Source organism: Bactrocera tryoni, chromosome 3, assembly GCF_016617805.1.
Source record: "Bactrocera tryoni isolate S06 chromosome 3, CSIRO_BtryS06_freeze2, whole genome shotgun sequence".
In the NCBI taxonomy this organism is placed as follows: Eukaryota; Metazoa; Arthropoda; class Insecta; order Diptera; family Tephritidae; genus Bactrocera; species Bactrocera tryoni.
The window spans coordinates 55,652,692-55,663,012 of record NC_052501.1 but is presented as its reverse complement, the minus strand read 5'-3'; the positions used below and the strand labels follow the sequence as shown (position 1 = coordinate 55,663,012).

The 10,321-nt window shown below is 41.3% G+C and overlaps 1 protein-coding gene across 1 annotated transcript; it reads right to left on the bottom strand.

Moving 5' to 3' along the window:
- Window positions 1–1,078: 1,078 nt before the first annotated feature.
- LOC120770694 lies at window positions 1,079–1,793 on the bottom strand. The gene is given in 2 exon segments (XM_040098276.1): window positions 1,079–1,216; window positions 1,218–1,793. Coding segments are annotated over 2 exon segments (714 nt in total).
- Window positions 1,794–10,321: the final 8,528 nt, after the last annotated feature.

Here is a 10,321-nt window from a genome sequence, read left to right as displayed (position 1 = left end):
GCTTTTTTGTATTATTCCGTTTTTTTCCATTTCAGTAATTTGATTTTTTATTTCACTTTTGTGTATTTCGGGGTACCTATATAATTTCGTATATATCGGCCTATCTGTACTTGTATCAATATTATGTTGCACTTCTTTCACACTTGTTAACACATCACCTTCTTTGAAAAATAAATCTTCATTTTTATTAATCAATGTTTGTAATTATTCACTTTCTTCGGAATTCATTTTCGCGTTTTTTAATTTATTAAAAATTTCTTTGTTTTCATCTTTCACAAAGGTTAACACTTCAGTGTTTAATATTTCATTAATGTATGCACTTGAGTCTTCTTCGTTAAATAATTCTTTTATACCGTCGTAATATTCATAACACTTTTCACTATTTTTTTGTTCAATTGCACTTTTTAGTTTGTTTTCTTTGAATTTTTCACAATTATTTTCGTCTAAATTCTTGAATTTTGCTATTTGTCCGTTTACGTTCAATGTGTTCGTCTTGTATGAAAATTCAATTCCTAATGGAATCATAACGTCATTTCCTAATATTCCGTCATATTTTCTGTTTTTAAAAGCATTCATTACTAGAAAAGTTATTGTCTGTTTTGTACTGTCATTAAATTCACTGGGTAACCATGTTTTGATGTATTTGTCCGCTATTTCTTGTTGTCTTCCTGTTATAATATTTTTCGGTATTATAAATTTTCTTTCTAACACTTGTGGAAAAATTCCCGGTTTTATCACTGATGCTTCTGCGCCTGAATCTATTAATAGTCTTACCTTAATTCCTCCAATTGTTACTTCAATCATTGGTATATTTCGTCCTCTGAGGCTGGTTTCGGAAAATTTTCAATTAATACATTATCTACCTCCATTGGTTCCACTGGCTGTCTTCTCGTCTGTCTGGTGTTGTTGTTTGCTCTTGAAAATTGTGTTCGCGTCTGAAAATTTTGTTGATATTCATTTTGCTGAAAGTTTTGTTGGTATCCGTTTTGTTGAAAGTTTTGCGGACGTCTGTTTTGTTGAAAATTTTGCGTGTTTTGCTGCATATTATTCCTCTGTGTGTTGTATTGAAAATTCTGTCTCAAATTTCCAGATTGACCACTGTGTTTGTTGTATTGCTGGTTATTTCTGTTTGCATTCGCGTAATTTCCCTTGTTGAAATTCGAAGTGTTTCTAAAATTTTTATACTTACTATCAAACCGTGTCCAATTGTTCAATTCTAATAACCTGTAAGCTTCAAATAAAGTAGTTATGTTTCGCGATATGATAATACTCGCTGCATTAATCGGTATCTTTTCTTTAAATAAATTCAAAACTGATTCCTCGTTACTTTCCGGTGTTCTATCTATTGATCTTTCTGTCGATAGATGATATTTATTATTCATTCGCGTTAATATATTTGACAATTCGTTATACGTTTGCGTAATATTTTTATGAACCACCTTTTCTGCTTTCTCATGTAATTGTAGAAAAGTATTTCTTTCGCTGAAGGTTTCGATTAATACTCTTTTAATCTCACTCCAATTCGCGGTATCAATACTATACCTTAATAGTGTGGTATTCGCTTTACCGACAATTTTGTCACGAATTTGTAATACTATGAATTTTTGCGATTGTATAGAATAATTGCTCATACTATTTAGCAATAATTCCACTTTGTTCACAAATTGTACAAGTTCGGCTGTATTTTCACCATTATACTCACCCATTCTGCTGATGAATTTTAGCGGGTCGAATTTTATTTCCATTGTGTTTCCTGCTAATCCTTGTTGTACTGCCTGCTCTGGTGTTGCCATTTCCTCAGTGTCCTTTTGTTTCCTTTTTGGTATGTGATACGGTTTTATAAAAAATTAATGCTCTCGATATACACAAGTGAATCTTTCACACTTGTTTTACCGGATTCAATTTCTTTTTCTTCCAAACTTTATTTGATTAATGTTCTTTATTGGATTTTTATTCAGATCCAAAGAACATTATTCTTTAGTTTTAAAAAAATAAGAACTTCCTTGCTCTGTTCGTTTATCGACTGCGCCAATAATAGGTTTTGCGTTGCAATAACCTAATTTTTTTTCATTGAAATAAAAGATCAGATATTATTTCTTTTCTTATATTACAATCGTGGGTATTTTATTGATTAAGAGCTGCAAAGAGGAAATTTGAATAAGCTTTTTTTATGAACGGATACTTAGTTTGGAGTCCTGGCTTCTGTAGTCGTCCTTATTGTCCTTGATTGTTCTTCTGATTCATTCCTGGTTCTGATCCTCAGGGAATTGAGCTGCTGCCACACAATTAATGTAGTAGAGTTGAACTGAACTGACTGCCCTGATTTATTGTCATGTCTTGTCTTTTATACTTAAGCTGATAAGCTGATCGTCGGTGAGCATCAAATGAAATATTTGTAATTTGACTTTTAATAAGTGTCCAATTAATTTTGGTTCAGATTTCTTTGAAGTTAGAAAAGGTAAATTTTCAATGAGTGTCAAATTCTATAGCGTAAGTATTTAAGTATGTATACAGATGTACTATCGCTTTAGTGGCTGATCGTATGTAATCGTCTGAGTGTCCAATTATATTTGTTTATCAGCTCATTATGTTCGTCTGTAGGTTCATGCGTATACTATCAGTTCGTTGTGAAATTGTGTTTGTCTGTATGTTCGTGCGTATGTATCAGCTCTGGAATATCGGGTTGATTGTTGTTGCTACTGCTGGGGATATAGCGACTGTTGTAGCTGTGGTACCTGAAGTGGCTGAATGTGTAACAATATGGAAACACCTAAAGCAACGGGGAATAGGGGAGTATTCCCGGAGATGAACGACCCAATTTTTATCTTGCCTACCTTAAGCGCAGCTTTGGCATCCTGGGCGCGCAGGCATAGGAGAGCTATTTGGGTACCGCTTCGGGCTTTTCGCATGCTCTTAGTATTTATTTTCCCTAGGTTTTCTATCCCGTACTCTTTTTTCAGTGTCTCGCAAATCTCTTCGGGAGTTGTTATTTCATCTAAATCCTTGCGTTTGATCGTGACATTGTGGGTTTTGGGCTGTGTTCCAGCCATTTCACCGACCACTCCTTATATACGTGACACCTTAGCCCAATTCTTCTAACACCTCATCACCTTTACTTTCCGGAAAATATTTGCGTACCATCCTTTTCGTGAGTAGGATAGCGTCTGGCCTCGATCTAATTTTCTTTTCGAGAGGTCTTCGCTTAACAACGTCCACCCAAGTTTCGGATGTGGTGGGTCTAACCGTTGTATGGCTTGAATCAACTTCGCTGTCTCGCTGTAGGTGGACTGCTCCACTTTATTTATATGTTTCGGCTTTTTCGTATAAGGTAAAAACGTTATTGTCTCAGGCAGCCTTTTCGGGGTATTTATATCCATGCCCATTGGGGAAACCTGGGACCCTTTCCCTACCATAATCCTTTTGAGTAGATTTCCGCCTTTCTCAACCTTGGCATGTAGGGCTACTACGCTGCCAACTAAGTCGCGCATTGTCTGGTTTATACTATATATACATATATTTTCTTCCTTCTTTTGAATAATTCTTATTAGCATAGGAACTTTCAAAATTTTCTTCAAGAAGCGTTAATCGTAATCAGAGCTGTAATCTATAGGCTGGCTCTACATGTCCAAGATAGAACCTATTGGGTTACTTATACAAAGATCTTTAGTGGATTTACATAAATAGCATTGAAGTAAGTATTTTCTTTCTTTTACCGAATTCGTCAAGGTAATTTAATGATCGACACTTAAGACTTAAGCAAATATAGCTTGTCAAGGAAAAAAGAGAAGGGGGAAGCGAAATCTGGTTTCTCCGAAAATTTAAGCATAAAATACCGTACCTACCTTTTTCCTAGAATTTCACTTTATTATTACTGGTTGCCTGCCTTGTTGTTTATAGTGAATATGTTGAAGGTATCGAGAGTTTAATAGACAAATTTTGCGTCGAGTTAAACAGCCGAGTTCATATAAACGAGACGGATGTGCCCTACCTGTCGGCACTGTGCGTTCCAAAAAATCAATAAACTCTTGGGTTTTTCTTGAGTCAATGTATCTTGTGACGAGACTATAAGATCGGGAAACCAATACCAGTTCTACCATGTTCTCGTTTATTTTTCATGATTCCGCAAGATCACAAATCCGTTTTGGAAAGATGTTGCTCGTAATTAAAAACATAATTACAGTTGAATCACCCCAAGTTTAAACAGTCTACTTTTTTCCGTACTGTATATACTAGTTAAGCTATCCACATTTCCACTACTCGTAATATGTAGCTTCGTCAATGTGTTCTCTGTTATTAATTCTCATGTTGTACGCAATAAAAGCTCCCCCTTAACTAGACGCTGTTACACTCATTACAACAGCTGCTTTGTTTTTGTCACTTTCCACATATATTTTAATGTGGCTAACTCAATCAAACCAACAATACTTTGCACATATTACTTGGTAACACAGTACACAGACAACAACAAAGCAACAAAAATTTCGCTGTTGAAAAATCACGACAAAACATTGTCAATTAGCCCGGCCCTGCGTCGCACATAGAAGCATTTTCTTTCAAAAACCGGACAAAAGTGAGAATTACAAACTACAGGGATGCTACTCAAAACTATTTTTTTTATCACCTAAGTAATCATACGAGTAATACCATAAACCGATTAAATGATTGACCTTCAGCCCGCTATATTGACACACAAGTAGTCGGAACCTAGACTTCGGTCAGTACGCACGTTCTTATTCTCGATACTCTCTATTATTCTCGAAATTGCAACTGGTGTTTTGTGCTACGTAAAGTGAATCCTGGAAAATATTTGTTATGGATATAAATATTTATTTAGTTTGTTTTTTCTTACGGAAAAGCAATGAAATATTAAAAAAAACGAAAAAATATTTTTTCATGTTTTAGAAATTAGTGTTTTTGTTATGTTGTTGAGAGAGGTCGAGTTATAAATTAATTTTTTTACTAAGCTACAGGGTTTCTACTTACATAAACTTAAGACAGATAGATAGATATTGTTAATGAGGTATTGCACCTAGAGTCTATCGTGATGTGATCCCTCTCTATGTAGATGGAACCCAAGGCCTTAAGCCTTCTTCTTCAGATTGCTAGACAATCCATAATTACGTGTGCTGGTGTTTCCTGGTACAAGTCGCAGAACCGGCAGTTAACGCAAGAGACTATGCCCATGTTGGACAAGTGCTTCCTGAGCCTGCAGTGCCCTGTGTGGAGCGCGACGAGGAGGCGGAATTTGTCACGGGGAAGGTTAGTTAGTTCTTTGAACCTAGAGAGGTTGTACCCTCCTAGAAGCAGCTTAGAATGTCGCATTCCTGTTGCCTGCTGCCAGTGCTGATCTCTTCCTGCTCGGTGCGGAGCAGCTCCTTAAGAGTGTGGAACCCCACCGCGATGCATGGTTCTGGTCCCATCATCTTGGACGCTGCCGCAGAGCGGACTAGTCCGTCGGTAATCTCATTTCCTGCTACCCCTTTTTGCCCCCGGCACCCAGATTAGGTGCACCCGGTTGTACAAAGATAGACGGTTCAGCCTTTCTATGCATTGCTCTACTAAAAGCGATTTGATCTCATATGCTGAGATCGCTTTTAGTGCCGCTTGACTGTCGCTAAGAATAGCGATGCGTTGTGTGCGATAGTTGCGGTGAAAGTTGATTTCTACGTACTGACTTATTGCAAAAACTTCTGCCTATATACTTGGAAAGCATCCCATTGGTTTGGATAGCTTGGTACGCGGTCCCGCAATGCCTGATCTAATACCTTCCGGTGTTTTTGTGTACCTGTGTATAGTACTGTCTCTCAGCAGTATGTCAAATGTGGAGTCATTCCACTCTGTCTTATTGCCGAGATTAACTCTAAAGTCCTTTGTGATATTAATCCTCTTTGTAACGCCGTCCCTTGGCTTTCCGCTAGTGCCTTCATCTGTTGAGACGACATTACCTTCCCTTTGCCGAAACCCTCTGCTGACATTAGCAGCATGGTATGTTTCGCTACCTGTTTAATCACCAAATGCAGCGGTGTGAGTTCCAGTATGACTTCACGCGCCCCAGTGGGGCATGTGCGCATTGCCCCTGAAGCGCAGACACAGGCAAGCCTTAGCAGCTTCGATAGTTTAAGGCTTTGAACAGCGTTTAAATGCCTACTCCATCGTAAGGATGATTCTAATGTCAGGCCAAGAAATTTGACCACTTTCGACATCTCCACTTTCCTACCTCCAATTGTTAGGGGCCTCAATCCCGGAAGAGATTTTCGCTTAGTAAAAGTGATCACGGTAGTTTTTGCCGGGTTGATACTTAGCTCTACCGTGTTACACTATACCTTTGCTAGACTTAAGGCGCTTTGAACAATGTCGCAGAGAGTGTTCTCAAACCTGCCTCGCGCTATTATGACAATATCGTCCGCGTACCTCCGACAACGGATTCCATTGCTAATGAGCAACTCAAGGACCTCATCTACTACCAGGCTCCATAGCAGAGGGGATAGTTTTCTATCCTGTAGGCAGCCCCTTGTAGTGCCAAGACGAATCTTGCTCTCCCTCACAGTTGTTTTCGCTACCCTACTAGAGCTACTACGTGCCGTGAGACGCATTATCAAAAGCACCCTCAATATCAAGGAAGGCACATATCGCAACCTCGCCATTATCCGAATTCTGTAGTTCAGATGTGAGTTGGTACAGAGCAGTATTAGTGGATCTGCTGCTCTGTACGCGTGCTAGATGGCATGTAGGGGTGCGATTTTCAGCACTTCCGATCTTATGTGGTTGTCTACTACTTTTTTCATCCCTTTTAGCATAAAGGAAGTGAGACTAATAGACCGGAATGATTTGGCCAACGAGTAGTCTCTCCTACCTTTCTTGGGGATGAAATTACTTTCGCAATTCGCCATGGCTCTGTGATATGCGACATCGCCAGGCTATCTCTCATCAGCCCTAACAGGTGTGGCAAGAGAACTTGCATACCTTTGCTGCAAAAGAGCTGGAAAGATGCCATCCGCTCCTGGTGACTTATAGTTCGAGAAGGAGGCCAGTGCCCACCTGATTGAGTCTGCAGTGAACAAATACCTTGCAGTCAGCCAGTCCATCAGCGATCTGGACTGCTTGCCATCGGTGGTGGAGTTTGGTCAGCCTGAACCGTCTCCGAAAAGTGCGCTTGTCTCTGCCCTCTCCTCCGCACTAGTCGTATAGGTCTCGTCTTCCTTTTGATGGATAATACCGTGTCCGTCTTGCCTTTTAACAACGCCTTGTGCAGTCTAGCTGCCTGTGGGGTCGAGGAGATGCTGTCATAGAATTTCCTAAAGCTATTTGACTTCACCAACCTTGTTGTAGGTTGTTAGGTGTTGCCAATATTCCTCTCAGTTGCCCGGCGCTTGGCTTTATTGAACAGCCTGCGCACCGTTTACAGGGACAGGTTTGTTTCCTGGTGGCCACCTTTAGTGGACAATCACAATGATAGGTGTCCATAAGCTCAACCTGCTCTAATCTCAAGGACCTCCTTACTAGTACTGCTTACGAATGTGGGTTCACAGCCCACATTCTCAATACTTATATTACTACTAATTATGAATTCAAGAAGAGACTCACCCCGCTCTTTGCAGTCCGTGCTACCCACTCCGTGTGATACGCGTTGCCATCATATTTCGTCAACGCCTCTCTACTATTTTCTAAAATAATTTAAAAGTTTTCTTCGATTAAGACCTAAGCATATTGTGAAAAGTTAGCTAAAAGACTTAATTGAAAATGTAATTATAAGCAAATATCCTTCGAGGCAACTTAAGTACATATGCTTTAATATACTCTTGTCGGCTTATCTTATTTAGCCATCCCGGCCCCCCTAGGCGAATATTCAGCCTAGCAATCTCTGTAATTGCTGGAGTGTTGCCACCCCGTTGCTAAGGCCTTTTTGGACGACGCCTGGTTGGTGCAACGCGGTGCGGACGCCATTGATGGGGCTCAAGCCGGGCTGCAGTGGTTCGACGTCGTACCGCCCGGCTTGTTTGCCTTGATCTATCCGCGCTTGAGGCAGATGGCCGACCTACATCGCATCGTGGGGTCCTGTGCAGCAGCGTGTGGACCACGCCCAGACAGTAATACATAACTATTCCGGACTTGCGGGACATTATGCCTACGTACTAAACCCTTAACTCCGGCTGCTATAGCTTGTATTCGGACCTGCGGGACCGCCGTTAGGCACTACTTCGCAGGACCAAGCTGGGCAATAACTGGCTCTTCCCGACCTACCGCTCGGGTTCTTCATGTGGTCTTATGCTTCTTCGCTGCCTTTCTTTTGTTCGCGGTTCTAGGAGCGCTATTGCGGCCCACTCTTTCACTTTAGCCCACACCAGCTGTGATCGCAGCATGTGACTCACTATGTTGTCGGGCGTTATGCTTTCATTTGTCAGCTTTTCTATCGTCTTTCTCTCTACTACATACCTGGGGCAGGTGAAAAAGACGTGCTCTGCGTTTTCTGCGGCATTTCTGCAGAAGGAACATTGTATTTCGTCATCGTGGCCAAATTTGTGTAGGTATTCCCTGAAACAGCCATGGCACGATAAGAACTGCGTTAGGTAGAAATCTGTCTCTCCGTGTTGTCTGTCAATCCAGGCTGATACATTCTTAATTAATCTATGGGTCCATCTTCCTTTATCTGCTGCATCCCATTGCTTTTGCCACTCATCGAGACTTGACTTTCTCTCCTCTTTGCGCTCGTCGACCTTTAGGCGCCTATTCATTGTTTTTGTTTTATGGTAGACTCTACTTAGCTCAGAGGCCATTATATCCGGCGGCATAAGACCAGATATGATAGCACTCGCCTCGTGCGACACCGTTCTAAATGCACAGGCAACTCTCAGGGCACATAACCTGGACGCAGTCTTTGCCATATTTACACTGGTTTTTTGACGCAGGGCTGTCCCCCATATGGGAGCTGCGTACATAAGCATTGACTGGCTAACTTTGGCCAACAGAGCTCTCCTTCTTTGACTTGGGCCTCCAATGTTTGCCATGATCCTCGACAGGGCCGCAGTCACTTTAGCCGCCTTACCACAGGCCTTTTCAATGTGCGCCTTGAAATTGAGCCTCGTATCGATCATAACGCCAAAGTACCTCAAAGAAGTTTGCGTTACAACGTTATACCCATCAATGTTCAATGTGACTGTTTCTAGCCTTTTTCTGCTCGTGATGAGCACTGCCTCTGTTTTTTCACCTGCAAGCTGCAGCTTAGTACTCGTAAGCCAGTCTTTAATTTTTGACACGGTCTCACTGCATATGTTTTGTATCTGGAAGAGCTCTTTAGCAACGATCGTTACTGCAATGTCGTCCGCATAGCCAATTATCTGTTCTTCTTTCGGAAGCGGTAATCGTAACACCCCGTCGTACAGCTCATTCCAAAGTAGTGGACCTAGTACGGAGCCTTGTCCTCCACCTGTCACCGTGTAGGTTTTTGGACCTGCATCTGTATCGTACAACAGTAGTCTGTCAGACAGATACCTGCTAATTGTCCTCAGAAGATACCCCGAGGTGTTTCTTGCCTCTATTGCTCTCAATATATGTGGCCAGTATGCCGAGTTAAAAGCGTTTTTCACGTCCAACGTAACAGCTGCGCAGTATTTTTTATCACCAAACATCCATCTGGTGCCCTCTGTGGCTTTGGCCGCAAGGTCCGTCACTTTTCCAACTGCGTCTAACGTGGACCGATGGCTTCTGAATCCAAATTTGGTTTTCAGATAACCCAGGAGACTCTTCTTCTAGGTGGCGTTCTAGCCGTGTGCAAATCAATCTTTCTAATATTTTTGCCATCGTGTCGATCATGCAGAGTTGGCGATACGCACTCGCTCTCCAGCCGGTTTGTTTGGCTTTTGCAGAAGAACCAGCCGCTGTTTCTTCCATACTTTCGGGAAGATTCCTTCATTCAGACATCGTGTGTAGAGTTTGGCAAATGCCCTTTTATTATGGCTGTAGGCAATTTTAAGTGCTTTGTTCGGGATGCCATCAAGTCCTGGAGCCTTTGCGTTGCCAAATCTCTCTGCCACTTCCATTAGCTCCTTCTCGCCTACAATTGCAGATTCCATCATGTTTGGTATCGTTCTGCTCGATTGTGGTTCTTGCGTTGGGAAAAGCGTTTTCACCACCTTTTCTAGGAGAATCGGACAGGTTGGTGCTTGACTTTTTCCTCCTCTGATTTTCGCCATTACTATTTTATAAGCATCGCCCCACGGATTCTCGTCCACCTTTTCACATAGCTCTTTAAAACTCGAAGACTTACTACTTTTGATCGCCTTCTTGAGTTCTTTACGTTTTCTTTTAAAACTTTCTCGTAATC